The sequence below is a fragment of the Rhinolophus hipposideros genome, assembly GCF_964194185.1.
Source record: "Rhinolophus hipposideros genome assembly, chromosome: 3".
NCBI lineage: Eukaryota > Metazoa > Chordata > Mammalia > Chiroptera > Rhinolophidae > Rhinolophus > Rhinolophus hipposideros.
In genome coordinates, this window is record NC_138049.1 from 76950127 (window position 1) to 76969913 (window position 19787).

The following is a 19787-nucleotide window of genomic DNA, read 5'->3' on the forward strand; positions in this document are numbered from 1 at the left end:
AGAAATAATGGACAGATTATGACAGAGAGAAACAGACACACACAGACAGTTTAGAACAACTCTTAGGTTGTTGGCATTGGAGAGAGGACATTGATCACCAGTAACTTTGAAAGAGAAATTTCCATAGTGTTCTAGAAGTCCTAATCAGACATGAGTGGGTTAAGGGATATGTGAGGAAGTTAAAGTGGTCAGGAACATTATTCCTTTGGGAAATTTGGTAGCAAAAGATATTGTCAAGGTAAAATGTTTCCAGAACAGAGAAAGATTAGTATATATCTGTAGATTAAGAGGCTAGGATTCTGTGGAGAGTGACACTGAAAACAGAAGAGCAAAAGGATCATGGGTGGATCAAGGTCTTAGAGGAGGCTGACTAGGAGAGGATTAAAGGCACAAGTGAAGGGGTTAACCGGTGAACACAGGAGAGTCACTTCTGGAGAGGACAGCTGAAGCAGAGAGCAGGAGTTGAGATGGTTCAAATGAGAAGAGTAACGTGGGTACAAAACATCTGGTCAATTCAATCTCCTTTTCAACAAACTAGGTGTTAATTCTACATGGTGCTATCATTTCTGTCCTTATTAATTAAAAGTTTCACTGAACCTGTGATTGTTTTCAAATTACATAGCTATCGCCATGGTGAGAGTAATTATTAAAGTCAATTATTTGAATATTATTTTTCAGTTTAAAATTATAAAAGTGTCACCTAATCTGGGACAAATGCATTTTAGGGAATGTCAAACTGACAAAAATGAGGCAATGGACAAAATGTACCAAGCTTATGTGAGTTGCATAAAGTAACAGAAGCAGTTTTTTTGGCTACCATGCTTATTTTCTGATTAGCCTTTGTGGCTATGTTGAAAGAATTGAAATGGTAATAAATTAATGATTTATTAGCTGACACAATTATTCTTCCTTGATGGACATACTTTTGAAAGTTTATCACTGAAATCCTAATCATCTTTTACTATCTGATTCTGTGTCTGAGGATGAGGGTTAGACTGTCCATTGCTATTTTATGAAACATGGAGTCCTTCCTATTAATCTACAAAAAAACCTGTAAAGTTGTTATCAAGTTATACTTAAGTACTACTACAACAAAACATCGGTCATTACTACATGCAATTCTCTGGCTAATTCATATATCTGTCATGCTTAAATTTTGGTTTACAACAATTATTATAGCAATACATTTGCAACAACTGCAGATTAATAATTAATTAATCCTCACAGCATTTTTATGGGCCAAATAAGATTAAAGATGACTGAAGTTCATGCTTACATGCTTTCTTTCTTTTGTATACTCTGAAAACCCATAGTGCACACTCCACAGATACATACATACAACACCCACCCAAGAAAAATCTCTGCTGTCCCTTATAACATTTGATTCGTTGGATAAAAAGATGAGTGAAGAAAGAAAAAGAATCTAACGTATTCCTACAGTAGAAGTAGATTAATCAATGCCTGCCCAAACAGAACCCCTTAATTCTATTACTTTATGAATACATTTGCATTATTATGACTCCTAAGTAGTACATTTAACTACCACCTCACTAATAGTAGTAGGTAAATGGCAAAAGGACATTTTAAGATAATTGTTCACATGAAATTAGCCATAATGAATTAGGAAATCAACTCCAGCGATTTGCTGTAAAGCATTATACCTATATCAACAATAACATACACTTATTGTCTGTGTCTATGAGTTTTTCTTTCTCATTTGTTTGTCTTGTTCTTTTGTTGTTTTTGGTTTATAATTTAGTGGTTACCAGAGGGTAAGGGGGTGGGGGGTGGGTGATGAGGGTAAGGGGGATCAAATATATGGTGATGGAAGGAGAACTGACTCTGGGTGGTGAACACACAGTGGGATTTATAGATGATGTAATACAGAATTGTACACCTGAAATTTATGTAAATTTACTAACAATTGTCACCCCAATAAGTTTAATAATAAAAAAATAATAACGTACACTTAAAAATGTGTTAAGATGGTAGATATGTTAAATGATCTTTCTAAAATAAAACAAAACAAAAACAAAATAAAATTGATATGAATGTTGTAGAATGTTGTATCATATGATCAATTACTGATAGTTTTTACTTTGCCCCAAGCAATATTTAATTGTAAAAAATTTCAAGGAATTTCAAATTTCAAGGAAAATCACAACTTTCAATTTGATGTGATAATAATATGAAATGTTTCCAAAACTGGTAAATGTAAATACTGAACTGATAAAATTCCTATTATATCATATGGGAGATTTTAGTAATATTTAGTAATGATTCTAGTAATATTAGAGAAGGTCATCAAGAGGATGTGAACTTCTATGGACCACAAGCTGGACCTGGGCAGTCAGAGGCTCCTCACCTCCTCCCTTCCTTGGGATGTGCCTTCTGACACCTTTCTGACACCAGGAGCCATTTCAAAGACACAGCCTTGAGAGAGTAATATGTTGTTGAGACCATCTGGACTATGTACATGACTAAACCCATCAAGGCCTCTATATAGCAGCACCTGGAATAACATTATTTCATTCAACATTGTTTCATTGTAAGACTGATGAGAGGAAAAAAATCGATTTCTGGCCAGGACCACTGTCTGTGGGAATTTGCACTTTCTCCCCTTGTCTGCATGGGTTTCCTCTGGCTACTTGTTTCCTCTCACATCCCAAAGATGTGCACGTTAGGTGTGTGGGCCTGTCTGTATTGTCCCAGTCTGAATGAGTTGTGGATGTTTTTGTGTGCCCTGAGATAGAAGGGTGTTCTCTCCAGAGTGGATCCTGCCTTGTACCCTGAGCTGCCAGGATAGGTTCTGGCCACTACAACCTTAAACTAGAATAAGCAGGTTAGAAAATAATTATCTTCTTTTTATTAATCTTTCTTAAATGTATGTATAGCTCATATTTATTTCAATGTTTAGTATTATAATTGTTTTGGGACTTTATTTAGAAATTTAGTGATGTTTTTGCGACCAGAAATATACCATAGTGATGTAACTCTATATCAATTAGCCTATGGTAAAATTGGTCTTGTTATACGTTGTTTAGCTTAAAGTCACAGTTTCCAAGAACCTATCAATAATTTTAAGTGAAGACTTACTATATAAACTTTTAAGATTCCAGCTGACAGTTACAGAGACCTGTTGGTCTTATGAACCTCAAGACAAGTCTCGTATGTAAGTCCCCTTGCTTATTAAACCTTCTACCTACCAATCTGGGGTGGTTTGGCTTTCTTGGGTCTCTCCTTGCCCTCTGTGTATGAGGGCCAGTTTCAGATTTCACAAGGGGAACTCCCGATTTTGAGAGCCAACAAGTAGTCATTTCCATATAAAGCAATTTGTTATTAAAACATATTAATTTTGTGAATTTTCTAGAGAAAAATAAATTCTATTGATGGAGAAGAAAATATTTCCATGCACTTTTAAAATCTGTATAACACTCGTAAAATTCTGTTCTATCTAATATATATAATTTGGCTAAGTTGTACCTTTTAAATAACTCAGTAATTGTGAACTTATCATGCTTTGCTTTTCATCTTGAGATTGTATGACTTAATGACTTGTCTCACATTTTTGATATGCCAAACTATAATTAAGGAAATACAGTGATGACATAAGAATTATATGTAACAGTCAATCTCATGTAAACAGCGGAACAACTTTTTAACTAAGTCACATTTCCTTATATGGGAAGCTTGCTATCTAAAAAGTAATAGAATGCCCCAAATGAAAACCTAAGAGATACGTAGTCATTCTCTGTAGTTGAATGGAATCGTGAAGTAATCCTCCTGAAACATTCAGCAATTAGAAGCTTCAGTATCAGAGTTCTGAACATAATTCTGAGCCTTGGAATGTAACTGGTTTTGAGAACTTGGAGAGGTCCCAAAGAAGAGCAATAAAAATGAGATATGGGTTAGAAAACAGGCCCTTGAGAGGGAAAGAATGAAATTTAAAAATCAGCCTGTGTGTGATACTTAGGAAAGTTCAGTCTTCATTAGACAAGGATTGGTTTGAGTTCTGTAGCTCATACTTGAATGATAGAAGGCAATAATCTCAGTTTCTTCTTGAGTCAAGGCAAGAGAGAAGTATAGCTTTTCCTTGCACTGTGTATCTCTCCAACAGGGTCCAGCAAGGCATGACAAGACCTTCATTCTTTCTCCAGTGTAATCCCAGAGCCCAGTAAAGTGCCCAATCCACAATGATGTTCAATAAATGATTATTGAATAAAAGGGTGAGCTCTAGACTACACTGCATTCATTTCAGTGACTTATTGAATGCTGCCTCTTCTCTTCAGCAGAAGAGAAATATTTCAGCACCCCCTGATACTTACATAGTAAGTTATAGCTTCTACTTGTAATTGTTACGAGTTTTTACTTTAAAAAAAATAAAATTTTTAAATAATAATGTCTAATGCTACTGAAGATATTGAGTAATATGCAGAACAGTTGGATAAAACAATGATGGAATATAATTAGAAGTATATATCAAGATCTTTAAAAATGAACCAGGAATTCCATTTCAAAAAATCAATCTTATGGAAATAATCCGAAACACAGAGAAAAACAGCTTTCTAGTCTGTTGTAATGTTATTTGTAATAATAAAAATCTGGAAGTAGTATAAAGGTTTGTATAGAAGAGACATGCCCATGGAATGAATCATTCAATAGTAGCAAAGACAAGGTACAGATCATCTTGCAATATGTATAATAGCTTTCCCCATATTCAGGATTGTTCCCAAGGGAACTGGTAAGGTCCAGAGAACTTGAAAACCCCCTTAAAAAAAAAAACAAACACTACACATCTTCCAAATATATAATTTGGGGTTTTCCAGTTGATGAGGTTTATTGTGTTAATAAAAACATGAAATGCAAATGAGAATATCTTCTACCACTTCTACCAGCTTTTATCCCCTATAAAGCTGTAAAATCAAATAGCCCTTGCTCCCAGAAAGCAACCACCAATTTAATAAAAGACAGAGAGAGAATTCGCCTCTTTACTGGAGAATTATTTATCTGTAACAAAAGCTAAGGGGACCATATCTGTCAGTTAATGCCACTGTGTCTAGCTACTCTACCCAAGCTCTTATTCAAGTTAATCCATATTGATTATTTTTTTCACATATAGCCTCATTTCCCCCCATTCTTAGGAAATGTTTCAGTTGCCAGCAGCTCACAGGAATCATCCTAAATCAGAGAAGCTGCAGGCTTGAAACACTTATAAGCATTCCCTTCTCCCCTTTTTCTGTTAATGGGTCATAGCACTCAAATCTGCTGAACCCAAAATGGCCTCAGAATCCTGAGAGCCACTAGGTATCAATCATAGAATCTGAGAGATAGGGCTCTTTTCCATCCTGGAATTCAATAATAAATCAGGAAATTGACTTCCTTGGTACATTCTAAATTGATTGTTTTCCTCATGGGTCAGTTGAAATAAAGGTGTGTTGCCCTTTCAGAATCAACAGTGTGCAAAAATTCAACATTCATCAATTCTTCTAAAATATTATATATCTGCTAAAACATTTTTATTTAAAACATGTTTTTTAGAAGCAACTAATGAAATATAAGGAATATATTATACCAAGAAAATAAGTTGCTCCATAGTATGTACATGTTTTGTGTATAATTTCTCTTAAAACTTCACTATTTTGCCCGGATAATTGCCAAATCACAATTTAAAGATAATCAGGGTATGATCATCTAGGATATAGTTTTCAATATGTATAGAAATAATGAATTATTATTTTCACATAACAAGGGGTATCTGTAGATAGAAAAAGCCAAGGAACTTTCCTTTTGGATTATAATTCTAGAAAACCAGTTAGCATGCCACCCAAAATCTTTTAAAGCCCCCAAATATTTACCATTTGCTATCCCAAGGAGTACTGAAAAAATGGACATGAAGTTAAAATAAAACCAAACACAAAAAGCCCCTCAGATGTCCCTGAACTCGTGTTCAACAACGTTTGTTTGGAGAGCCCTTGGGAAGCAGCCTTTGGGGTTCCCACATTAAGCCATGCTTAAGGCACCAAGTGCATGCCAAAGCTAGGTATCTGACCAACACACTCATTAGATCTCTCCCCTCATAAATCTCACTTGGAAGATGCCAGAACAATATAAACAAGCTCAGGCACAGAAAGAATCCCCGTTTCCCATACAGAATAGCATATGCCTTTTCCCATGCTGATTCTGCAAGGCAGCTTATTTACAAATATATAAATAGCTGCAACTTTACTCCTGTCTCATTGAAAAATCAAAATGGCATCATGCGAGAGAAGCATCCTAGCACACTTGGCTCAATGAGTGAAGTTAAGTGGAGATGAGCCAAGCTACTTGACACTTGCTAGTCAGCTTAACCAGATACCTTCTGGTTTCCTGTAGTGGAGGTACCGAGGTTGTGCTGCACGGAGCCACAGAATTCACTTACATTGATCACCCAGTGATTCAGAGCCAAAGGTCAGAACATAAATTTCAAATTGTATCAGATATTTATTATCACACCTATTCAAAGGGGAATAGTATTGCCTAAATGTGGCAGCAAGCTTTCCAACTACTTACAATTAGTTAAGTCTTCTTACATACAGGCCTGATGAATTTTAAAAGATTTTCATTTCAGTCCTTTAGCCACCAGGCCAAAATTACAGGGGGTTAAATCATTAGGAAGAGGGCAGGAGATAAAATATATTTTAATTTTAGGAAGATAATATCTTGCCTTTCTTGAACTCATTAATTAAAATTATGTACTAATAGAAACATCTAAACCAATATACAGAGGGTGCCAAAAAAAACCACAAAAACACATACACATTTTAAGAAAGGAAAAAAAAAACAACTATTAAAATTGTGATACTCAATATATACCAATAACAAAAGATGACTACAAGTCATGCGTATACATGTTTTTGGCCCCCCTGATATATATGAGATACATATTAACTTTTCTTTACTGCACATGGATACTCAAAACGTGAAACCGCCTTGCCCTCAGGTTATGCCTACATGTGAAGCCAACTGAAAGCCACCCAGGAGAGCACAGGTCTGTAAGTTACATCTGCTGAAGTGCCCCGCCTCACAACCGTCCATTATATCCTGCAATATCAAATTACTCTCTTTCTTAACACTCTTATTTCTTACTAATTAATGAGCAGTTTATTTTAAGGAACCATATGATTAAACTCCGATTTCTAAAGGATCACAAAACAGAAGGCTTAAAAGAAACTTTTCTCAAGAAAAAGGTGAGTTCGAAACATGATTTATATGGAGTATCTGAAGATAGGCAATGAGATGATTAATACTATTTCCCTTTGAGAATTCAAATGCTGAGATTCTCAACCACCCTGTCTGGTAACTTAAATATTAGGCTGCCCAACAGGAAGTAAAACATTTATATATGCTTTCACACGAAAACAGCTGTGGTGCACGGTGCACTTTCTTTCTTTCTTTTCTCTCTCTCTCTCTCTCTCTCTCTCTCTCTCTCTCTCTCTCTCTCTCTCTCTCTCCTCCCTCCCTCCCTCCCTCCCTCCCTCCCTCTCTCTCTCTCTCTCTCTCTCTCTCTCTCTCTGCGTTTTCCCAATTGCTAATGATGTTGAACATCTTTCATATACCTATTTGCTATCCATATACAAGTATAAGTGAGATCATATGGCATTTGTCTTTCTCTCTCTGACTGATTTCACTTAGGGGAATACCCTCTAGGTCCATTCATGTTGTTGCAAGTGGTAAGGTTCATTGTTTTTCATGACAGAGTGATGCTCCATTGTATATATGTACCACATCTGCTTTATCCAATCATCTATTAGAGGCACTTAGGTTGCTTCCATATCTTGGCAATTGTAAATACTGCTGCAGTGAACATAAGAATGTATATATCTTTTTGAATTAGTGTTTTGGATTTCTTTCGATAAATACCCAGGAGTGGAACTACTGGGTCATAAGATAGTTCTATTTTTAATTTTATAAGGAACCTCCAGCTGTTTTCCATAGTGGCTGCACCAATTTGCAATCCCACCAACAGTGCATAAGAGTTCCCTTTTCTCCACATCCTCACCAAGATTTGTTGTTTGCTGCTTTATTGATGATGGCCATTCTGACAGGAGTAAGATGGTTTCTCACAGTGGTTTCATTTGCATTTCTCTGATGATTAGTAATGTTGAGCACCTTTTCATATGTCTATTTGCCATCTGTAAACATTTCTTTGAAGAAATGTTTAGTTTCTCTGCCCATTTTTTAATTGGATTCTTTTTGTTCTTTTGGTATTGAGCTGTAGGAGTTTTTAAAATTTTGGATATTAACCTCTTATCAGATGTATCTTGGCAAATATCTTCTCCCATTCAGTAGGATGTCTTTTTGTTGATAGTTTCATTTGCTGTGCAAAAACTATTTAGTTTGATGTAGTCCCATTTATTTATTTTTTTTCTTTTGTTTTCCTTGTCTAAGGAGATATAGCAGTAAAAATATTACTAAGGTTAATGTCTGATGTTAAAAATATTACTAAGGTTAATGTCTGTTACTTCCTTTATTTTCTTCTAGATGCTTTGTGGTTTCGGATTTTATATTTAAGCTCAAACTTTCTTAATTAAGTCTTTAGTCCATTTTGTTTATTGTTGTATATTGAGTAAGAAGGTGGTCCGCTTTCATTTTTTGCATGTATCTGTCCAGTTTTCCCAGCACCATTTATTAAGTAGACTGTTGTTACCCCAGTGTAAATTCTTGCTTCTTTTGTCATAGATTAAATGACCATATGTCCTCTTGTTGGACTGATCCCTTTATCATTATGCAATGTCCTTTTTTTTGTCAATTATAATAGTCTTTTCTTTAAAGTCTATTTTGTCCAATATAAGTATTGCTACCCCAGATTTTTTCTAGTTTCCATTTGGGTGAAATATCTTTTTCTATCTTTTCACTTTCAGTCTATGTGTGCTTTCGATCTGAGATGGGTCTCTTGTAGACAGCATATGCATAGGTCTTGTTTTCTTATCTATTCAGCTACCCTATGTCTTTTGATTGGAGCATTTAATCCATTTACATTTAAACTAATTACTGATGGGTACATAGTTATTGCCATTTCATTATTGATATTTTTGATCTTCTTTTGTTTTCCCCCTTCTTCTTAAAGAAGTCCTTTAAATGTTTCTTGTCATGCTGGCTTGGTGGTAATGAACTCCTTTAGCTTTTTCTTGTCTGGCAAGCTCTTTAACTCTCCTTTGATTTTAAATGATAGCCTTGCTGGGCAAAGTAGTCTTGGTTGTAGGCCCTTGTTTTTCATCACAGAATATTTCCTGCCAATCCCTCTGGCCTGCAAGTTTCTGTTGAGAAATCAGATGACAATCGTATGGGAGCTCCCTTGTTACTCCCCTTGTAAGTAACTTGTCTTTCTCTTGCTGCTTTTAGAATTCTTTGTCTTTGACCTTTACCATTTTAATTATAATGTGTCTTGGTGTGGGCATGTTTGGATACTTCTTGTTTGGGACTCTCTGTACTTCCTGGGTTTATATGTCTATTTCCTCACCAGGTTAGGGAAGTTTTCAGTCATTATTGTTTCAAATGGTTTCTCGATCCCTTGCTCCCTCTCTTCTTCTGCTACTCCTGTGATGCAAATGTTGTTATGCTTGATGTTGTCCCAAACTGTGTTCATGTTTTTTAATTATTCTTTTTGTTTTTCCAATTGGGTGTTTTCTGCTACCTTGTTTTCTAAATCGCTGATTTGATTCTCTGCTTCATCTATTCATTTACTGATTCCTTCTAGTGCATTCTTCATTTCAGTTTTTGTCCCTGGTAGTCACAGGTGTGGCTGCTGATTTTTTTTTAATTAAAGTTTATTGGGGGTGACAATGGTTAGTAAAGTTACATAGGTTTCATGTGTACAATTCTGTAATACATCATCTATATATCACATTGTGTGTTCATCACCCAGAGTCAGTTCCCCTTCCATCACCATATATTTGACCCCCTTTACCCTCATCAACCACCTCCCTCCCCCCTTACCCTCTTACCCCTTACCCCTTTAGACAACTAAAACTGTTGTCTGTATCTATGAGTTTTTGTTTCTTTATTTGTTTGTCTTATTCATTTGTTGTTTTCAGTTTTATATCCCACATATGAATGAAATCATATAGTTCTCAACTTTTTCTGTCTTACTTCTTTCACTCAGCATTATAATCTCAAGATCCATCCATGTTGTTGCAAATGGCTGGTGATTTTTAAAGTTAATGCAGATTCAGTTCTTGTACCAGTGCTGGAACTGTCACCACTTCACAAAACACTGAGAACACAGTGACCAGACACCGCTCACCTCAGGCTCACATTGTGCCTAGAGCCACCCAAGAGAGGCTGTAGAAAAAGTGTGACAGACTATCCATCACCGAAAGTTTCCCAGGCTGCCGTTGGCTGTCAGCTGCTATAAAAACCTTCTTCAGGCTGTGGGGCAGGGCTGCCACCCAGGAGTCTAGCATGCTTCTGGTTGATGCAGACTATTCTGTGTTGCATTTTAAACCAAGCAGAATTGTGATGCTTTCTTCATTGTAGTGTTTTCATACACTGGAATGCTCATCTAAGACTCAAAGACTAAATATCCTGACTATACAAGCTATAACTGCCTTCCTGATGACTCAAGCTTTCTTAATTACTATTGACCCATCCTCCAGTTATAGATAGCCACACATATGGGGAACTATTATTAACCTGTATAGTTGCTGACCAATTGTCAATAATTAAATGGCAAGTGATTCTTTTTTAACCCCAGGTTTATCAGTAGAAAAAGAATAGTAAAGATAACAAAGGAAACCTTTGGTACATCCCTTTCGAAATGAAATGAATACCCAACAAAATCTTTACAACCACCTCAGGGATATTATGGATGCCTGATCATGGCATTGTACACCAGAAGCTAAACATTAATGAATGCCAACTATAATTTTATATATATAATGTGATGGCTCAGTGTGAGGTCGGAGGGATAGTGGATGGGGGGAGGGGGGTTCACAGGGTGAGGGATATAAATGATGAACGTCTAAGTATTACCTTGTCTTGTACACCTGAAACTAATAAATTAAAAAAAAGAAATTAAATGAATATCAAGAGCAACAATAAAAATGAAAAAATAGTTTTTCTCTACTATTTATTCTATACAAGATATAATATGAATACCTAAGGGCTAAGTTCTTTTAATTTATCATGAAGCTTTTCTACACGCATAAAGCATGTAGAAATATAAATAATAAATATCAGCCTTTTGTCTGTAAGTCTACTTTGTGCCTTATGTTTTTTTTTCTTTTTCTTGTTTTTTTTATTATTAGTTTCAGGTGCACAAGACAAGGTAATACTTAGACGTTCATCATTTATATCCCTCACATTGTGAACCCCCCGTAATCCCCCCTACCACTATCCCTCCGACATCGCACCGAGCCATCACAATATATATATATATATATATATGTTTTAAAGTTTACACTAATTTAAAAAGTTTACACATCTAATTTTCATCATGTCTACTTTAAACAAAAATAACGTTTTTTCAAAACCAAATTTAATTTCTATTCTCTAAAGATTATGCATCTATCTGTACTTGTAAATGGTATTTACATCATAGAGCCAGATCAGGTTGCAAAAATTATTAAAAACAACAAGTACACAAACAGAACATTTACCACAGCATTCAAGAAAATAGTCAATGTAAACAGTTAATTTAAATAGTTAAAGTATAAAGAAAAATGATTTTACTTACATGGTATCTCTGATAAGAAGTGCACTTCCCAATTTGAAACAGGTTTTATCCCCTTCACAAAATGCATGTCTCAAAGAAAAGCTCTCTCCTAAGTCAAAACCTATAAAATGCGACAAATGATCTAAGCCAAGCAGTTTTATTAAATTTAGTAAATTTACAGAGATATTGATTTTTTAAATAGGACATTTTGTTGTCCTTAGCTATAGAGTGATTTATTTCAAATGAAATCCTGCTGTTTGGGATCAGCAAAATTTCTCACACTCGTTTTCTCCTTTTAGGATATAGGAGGATCAAACACGTTTCAAAAGACTCAAATATTAATTTTCTTTGACCTAGTGAATTATTCTAAGTAAATAATCAGAATAGTTCATTGTAACAGCTCTGATGGCTAAAGACAGAAAAGTCCTTAAGTAAAAAATATTACCATTTTAGAAGAATATATGTTGATGTGAGGGAGGAAATGCTTGGATTTCAAATGCAATATATATATTATGATTCTGTGTGTGTGTGTGTGTGTGTGTGAGAGAGAGAGAGAGAGAGAGAGAGAAAGAGAGAGAGAGAGAGAGAGAGAGAGAGAGAGAGAGAGCGCGCAGAGAGAATGAGAATGAATGAAGGATGAAAGGAAGAAAGATTTTGTCTTGTACACCTGAAACTAATAAATTAAAAATAAATTAAATTAAATTAAATTAAATTAACAAAAAAAAAAAAAAGAAAGGAAGAAAGATTAAGAAAGGAATGATATACCAAAATGGGACTAATGACTGTATTTGGGTAGTGAGATCTTTCTCGTAAGTTTTCTTTATTGTTTTTCAAAATTTCTACAATGCATACAATTTATTTGCTTTATATTGATGTTACCATCTTAAATTACATTGTCAAGGAACCGCCTACAATATATTACATGTTTGGTGATAATTTTACTCAAAACGCTTCTTTGTAAAGGATTATAACGCTTACCTGAAATTTCAAGTTTATCTCTGTTGTCTTGTATAAACCGATGTCCCTCTGTTCTCAGGATAGGACATTGTTTTTCTATTAAAAAAAAATATTGAGGGTTTGCATTACATTTTCTATCTTTTTTTTTCAAATAAATTTGAATCATACAATACAGTCAGAAACTTAAAAATGGAAATTAATTAAACCATTTTATTAAATTTCTATAAAATGAGGGTAAGAACATTACTCACCTAATAGTTTGTTTGTAAAGATTACATAGTTATGTATGTGGAGTGCTCAGAACAGTACCTGGTAGACAGTGAATGCCTGTTAGTGTTAGCTATTATTACTATTGTTATTATTCTAACATTCTAATCTTTGCTATTGTTGCTACATACTGGACATTAGGAAATTAACTAGCTTTAGCAACATTAAATTTTCATATGCAAATTATATTCCAATATTAAAACAAGTGAACTACTATTACATTTTAACATAACTTTAATTTAGATTTTGGTATCAGGTGATATTAAACTTTAAAACAGAAGGAGACTGCTACAGACTGATTGTGCCCGCCCCCCAAAATTCATATGTTGCAGCCTTAATCCACAATGTGATTGTATTTGGAGGTGGGGCCTTGGGAAGTAACTAATTTTGGATGAGGTCATAGGTAGAGACCCCATGATAGGATTGGTGTCCTAATAAGGGGATAGAGAAACAGAAGCTCCTTCTCTCTCTGCTATGTAAGGAAACCAGATAGGGCTCTTGCCAGAACTTCTCCATGCTAGTACCCTGAACTCGGACTTTCCAGCCTCCTGAAATGTGTGAAATAAATATTTGAAGTTTAAGCCACCCGGCCTATGATATTCTTGTTAGAGCAACCAGAACTAAGATAGCAACATAGATAAAAGTTATTAAGAGAAAATTAAAAGCAAAAAAGTAAAAGCCTCTGCTATACAAAAGTAGCCTATAATGAGAAAAATGAGATAAAAATCATTGAAAAGGTATAATGTGCTAAGAAAATAACATTCAAAGAGATAAAAGATAAAGTTTGTCTCCACTGAGTGAATTTATATATTCAACACTGCATAATGTACTCACGTAGCAATGTATACGTACACACTCATCTTTTACTTACTGGGGGTATGTTTAAATCTAACTCAGGTTAGATTCTGTGAATGTCACAGTTAATTCAGAAATTCAGACAAAATTGCTGCCAATCTTGAGAATATGCCCAGCTAACTGTACAATTGGAGACGTCTTCTTAAACTACATTAAATAAACATTTTAATACCATGCAATCACGACCTTAATTCTCCACGTCCAAAATTCACATTTGGGTTTCATGACCAAAAACATTTAATAGAGAGGAGGGATGAACTGCTTTAAAACAGACTGATCTCCTGTTCTACGGAAAGTGGAAACTACTGATTTTTCCTCTAGTTTAACTGCTGAGCTCCTCGGCCCTTTTCTTTAATAAATATATCACAGAATTCAGGGGTATTAACAGGGAAGCATCTTAATATATTTAACCAGAAGAATAAATCAGATTCTAAATAGTGCTAGACTTAATCAGATTTAAAAGCTACAATACATATAAATTAAATTATAGCACTGTATAATTTTAGAGATTACTGAGCTACTTTGGAAATTCCTATCTCAGCGATCTTAACATAACTGCAGGTCCTAAATAACAGTAAAATTGAACATTTTGTAAACATTGCCATTTTTTAAATCTAAATTCAGTCATTTTTATTTAAAAAAAGCATCTCATTAAGATCTCTGCACTGAAAACTAGAGAACATTGCTGAGAGACATTAAGTTCGTAAATAACTGAAGGGATAAACCAAATACTTAGATTGGAAGACTCAATAATGTTAACATGTCAATTGTCAATTTATCTCTAGATTCAGTGTAATACCAATTTAAATCCCAATTGTGAGTGTGTGTGTGTGTGTGTGTGTGTGTGTGTGTGTAAACTGACAAGGTGATTCTCAAATTTATATAGAATTACAAAAAAACTAAAATTGCTAAGGCAAAATTGAAGAACAAGCTGGAAAACTTAAGCAGATATCAAGAATTTTATGATGTGGTACTTGTTGGTGCATATATAGATAAATAGATCAAAGAAACAGAGTAAAGAGTCCAAAAACAGAGCTGTGAATATATGGTCTCATTTACCACAAAAGGGGCATGGATATTCAGTGGGAAAAGGATGGTCTTTTCAATATATGGTTCTGGGGCAACTGGATCTCCATAGAGAAAAACACTGAACCTTAACCCTTACCTCACACCATGCATAGAAATTAATTAGAAATGATATTAGACCTAAATTTGAAAGGTAAAACAATAAAGGACTACAGAAAAACATAAATTCTTCATGAACTTGGGGAGCAAAGATTTCTCACAAGGGATGCCACTAATTTTAAAAGTTTGATAAATTGGACTTTATTAAAATTAAAATTTTATTAATTGAAAGATAAATTAAAAGAGCAAAAAGGCAAGCCACAGACTGTTGCAACACATATACCCAACAAAGTATCATATTCGGAATATACAAAGGACTTATACAAATCAGGAAGAAAAAGATTGTAAACCCCATTTTGAAAATGCGCAAAATAAAGCATGTCACAAAAGAAAATACCCGAATTGTCTACTAGCATGTAAAAGGGTGCTCAACATCATTAGTAATCAGGGAAATGCAAAGTAAAACCACAATGAGATGCTACTAAATGGCTAAAACTGAAAGAGCTGACAGCATTAAGGGCAGATGAGGATGTGGAGGACAGAGAGCTCCCCTACATTGCTGTGGGAGTGGAACTCAGTACAACCACTTTAGAAAACTGTTTGGCAGCATTTATTAAAGCTAAATATACTTGAACTCTATGACCTGGAACTTCATCAACTCAAGAGAAATTAGTACAAAAAAATGAATGTAAATGGCCCATGTAGAAGAGAATATTCATTGCAGCCTTACTCGTAATAGTCTAAAACTGGAAACAACCCAAATATCCATTGACAAGAGAATAAAGGAATACATTGTGATATATACAATGAAAAACTGTATAACAATAAAAAAAGAATGAATTACTGATACATGCAACAACCTGGATGAATCTCACGTACATAATATTAAGTGGAGAAAAATACCATTCCCAAAAGAACACATACTAGATAATTGCATTTATATGAAGTTCAAGAGATTGTACAACTAATCTATGTCCAAGTACTAGCTCCTTTAGTGGGCTGTCAACTGGGAGCCAATGCAGGAAAACCTAGGGTTTTGCAAATGTTCTATATGTTGACCTGAGTGACAGGTACATGGATGTATAAATGTGATGTACAAAAATTCATTGCACTCTACATGTAATATTTGCTGACTTTAGTGTGTGTAATATGTCAACAAAATGAGGTAAACAACATGTTTGTAAGAAAATACTTTAAGCTAAAAAAAAAGCAAAAATTTTTCATAATGAATGACTATGTCACTATAAGATGAGATTAATTTCAATTCTTCACAACATTTGTAGGGAAAACCCAAGAGATGATAGGGAAAACAAATCTCAAGACAGTGGAAATGGGCTTCCTCCTATGACACTTCGGTAATGAGGGAAAGGTATGCTAGCCCACTGCCAAGTAGGAAACAGTATATACCTTATTTAAATTCTTCCAGGGACTTAATGGATATATGATGTCAATGTCATAAACCTGTCAGTTTGAAATGAATGGAATTCAACATTTCCAGCAATGTAGAAAGTATTTCTACACTGAAGTCTTTATGAAAATCAAATACGGTGTCCTATCTTTAGACTATATGCTTTATTGTGAAAAGCAAAACACAACAAATAAAAACTAAATGGCAATTATTTGGGGCTAAGATTCAGGACACAATATTCTAAATGCACACGTTTTAGGGATCCATTGCATAAAAATGACAAAGCAGTGGAAGTGGCTACCACAAGTTGAAAGTGTTAATGTCTTTAAGTATCGTCACCTGCATTTTAAAATAAAGTAAAGCACACTGTCTGAATAAATGTTCATATACCTGGAAGAACCACTGCTGAGAACCAAGTATCCAGACATCCTGTCAGGTAGACAGGAAAATCACTGCAGCAGTGTCATTTCAAAGGCTTTCTGGAATGTTTCAAAAGTAATTTCTAAAATTTCACCACAAAAGATGCACTGCGTACAGATCCTTAAATCAACAGACTTTTTGAAAAGAAAATGCAAATATCTTTAACAAATTTATGCTAAGATGTTAGTGATTGTCAGGCCCACCTTTCTTCTAGCTTGGCTTGAAAGACCTCGGCAGTTTGTAGGGTTGGAAAGATATTGAAAGGGGGCAAAGGAAACACAACGGAAGGCAGCTGGGTCAGATTTGAGTAGATTACCTAGACTTTATCTAGATCACCGACAAAAAATACATATATTTAGAAAATATTTTTAACCTTCTCTCCCTCCAAAAATCAGAATTCTGAGGACCTAAGAACAGTCATTCAAGAGAACATGTGTGATTTTCCCCCAGATCACATAGCCATCCACTCAATGGAAAAGAAGAAATAAAACACAAGTTTCCTATAGTCCAACTTTTTGTTACTCTATTGAACATTGCATCTCAAAGCCATATTCTAAACAAAATAATGGAGTACCTAGAAAATGTTTCTTATTTTTCAGTAGAAATGCATTTTGTTCTCACTCTGTTTGAAACATGAACTTTTAAAAAATAAAATAAAATAAAATCACTTTTCCTCTTAATCCCTAAATCTTTCTACTATGTTTTTACCTGCTGACTTGGCCTTGTACGCATTCTAGTAAGCATTCTAGTATTAAGATTAGATCACATGTCTTTTGAAACACATTTTTTCTTATCATTGCTCTAGAATTTTTTATACCCACTCTATTAAACTGAATACTATCCAGTTTACTACTTTACTAGAGTATTCAGTTTAATAGAGTATTCACTGAAAGCATGTTGAATTCCCTCTTTCTCTCTTTTTCGCTTACTATTCAGTAAAGACATATGAGTATTGAAATCCTCCTTTCACGTGTCAAAAAGCTAAGAAACCCAGACCAATTAAAATCCATTCTTTATTTTTTCAGTTTTTCAATTGATTTAATACATAAAAGATTTGTGAGAGTTGCTGTTGCTCATACTGAAAATGGACCACTCTCTGTGGTCAAAGAAGCCTCTGGCCTTAAGAAAAACCACGAGGTGAGGTCATTCCTTGTGCACTACAAAGGAGAAAATTAAATTAGAGGCATCATGAAAAATAGATGTAAACATGTCCTATTACCTTCTTTATAGTTTTTGAGGATTCTTGGTATTACTTAAGCTATTTACTAACTTTACTAACTTTACTAACTACAGGAAAAGAAAATGTATAATTTCTCTAGTGGAGATATACTTTATATTTCAACTTTGCTAGAGTACTTATTTACATACATTTGTACTTAAATGACAATGCATTATGAATAATATAGAATTACAATATTAAATTAATTATAAATTAAGTCTTGTTTAAAGCTCTTTATAAAAGATTTGTTACTGAAAAATATAAATTGAGAAGCCTACCCATTCACGGTAAGAGTCTTGGAGGGCAAGGATTGACCATCTCTCAAGAGGTCTCACAGGGCAGTTATTATTTGATGAGTTTACCAAAATTCCAGGTATTGCCCTTGAACTTGCAGGCTTAGAAATCAGATTTGACACAAAACACAGATCCATTTCCAGTAGCATGTGCCTCATCCCCTTCTCCTCACTCACTTAACTCCAGTCTCCTGGCTTTTTTTGTTTTTCCTCCCACATGCTGAGCATGTCCCTGCCTCTGGGCCTTGGCATGTGCTGCTTTGCTGGTGTTTACATTCCTCGCTCTCTCACTATTTTTATGTGTCTGCTTAAATATCTCTACATGCGGGCAGCTTTCCCTGACCACTCTATGTAACAAAACAACCTCTCCTCCTTCACATCATGTAGGATTGCCAAAAAATAAAAAAATAAAAATATAGGACAGCCGATTAAATTTGAATGTCAGACAAATAACAAAAACAAAAATTTTTAGTATACCCCATGCAATATTTGGAACATACTTATACTAAAAAATATTCATTATTTATCTGACCTTCAAATTGAACTGCATGTCCTGTATTTTATATTGCAACTCTACTTGCATGCCCATACTCTGTGAAGCCAGATATGACAGTAGCTTGTATTAAGGACATGACAATGAAATTTGAAATGGGAAAGAACTGAGATACAAGAATCAACAGGAAGTGATAACAGATTAAACGTAGGGAGGAAGGAGAGCTGGCTTGCTTGGCTGGGTAAAAGTTTAGTTTACTGACATGAGTCCCACTAGAGGAAGAAAAGAAAATTTGGCTAGGAGTAAATTAATCTGTGGTGAGAGAGAGGAGGAGTTAGAAATGTAAAGTTTGAAGTTCCATTAAAAAATTCAAATGAAGTTATTGAATAGGCAGTTAGAAATATGGGTATGGAACTCAAGAGAGGTCTGGGTTGTGAAATAAATTTGGGAGTGATTGATATAGGTCATATTTAAAGCCATGGGAATGGATGAGATTCCAGAAGGAGTAAGACGAAGGGAGGGGAAGGGCTATCTTTTGAGATATTGCAACATTTCTCTTCTCTTGTCCATTTTTTCCAACTTTGTTTTTCTCGTTTCTTCATATTTTCAGGAATATACATCAATTATTACCTGTAAAATTACAATTAAAAACTGTCTAGATTTTTAGATGTTCTATTTATCACTCTTTTATCCTAACGTTATTAAGGAAGTATTCATAGTCTTAAGGAAAATTGTTTCTTTACCTTTAGTGATAAAACTCAGGAGATCATTTGTTTGCCTCAAGATTAGAGTTAGGGAAGATGAAGAACAACAATTTACCACAGATATATAAGTGGTTTGTTTTCCTTTCATAAATGGATCAAAATAAGAGCCTTTGGTGTTTTGCATTTTTAAAATGAGGGGGGAAACAGGCCTTTTCATTTTACTGTTACTGGTTGCCCTCTGGTCCCCCTCTTCACTTCATACTTTGACAATACCTCTGATAAAGGACTACAGAGTATCCCAGGTTGGGAGAAAAATATTGGTTGGCAAAACTAGGTAAAGCACACTGGAGCAGA

The 19787-nt window shown here is 34.6% G+C and overlaps 1 protein-coding gene across 2 annotated transcripts in view; it reads right to left on the reverse strand.

The window, feature by feature from the left end:
• The window catches only part of COL19A1 (collagen type XIX alpha 1 chain), a 313696-nt gene that overhangs the window by 277349 nt on the left and 16560 nt on the right, over positions 1–19787 (reverse strand). For both annotated transcript variants that reach the window (XM_081044396.1, XM_081044397.1), the window contains exons 3-4: positions 12671–12745; positions 11714–11813 (exon numbers count right to left, since the gene is read on the reverse strand). In XM_081044396.1, the coding sequence (XP_080900522.1) occupies positions 11714–11813; positions 12671–12745 (175 nt within the window). The remainder of the gene's footprint in view (positions 1–11713; positions 11814–12670; positions 12746–19787) is intronic.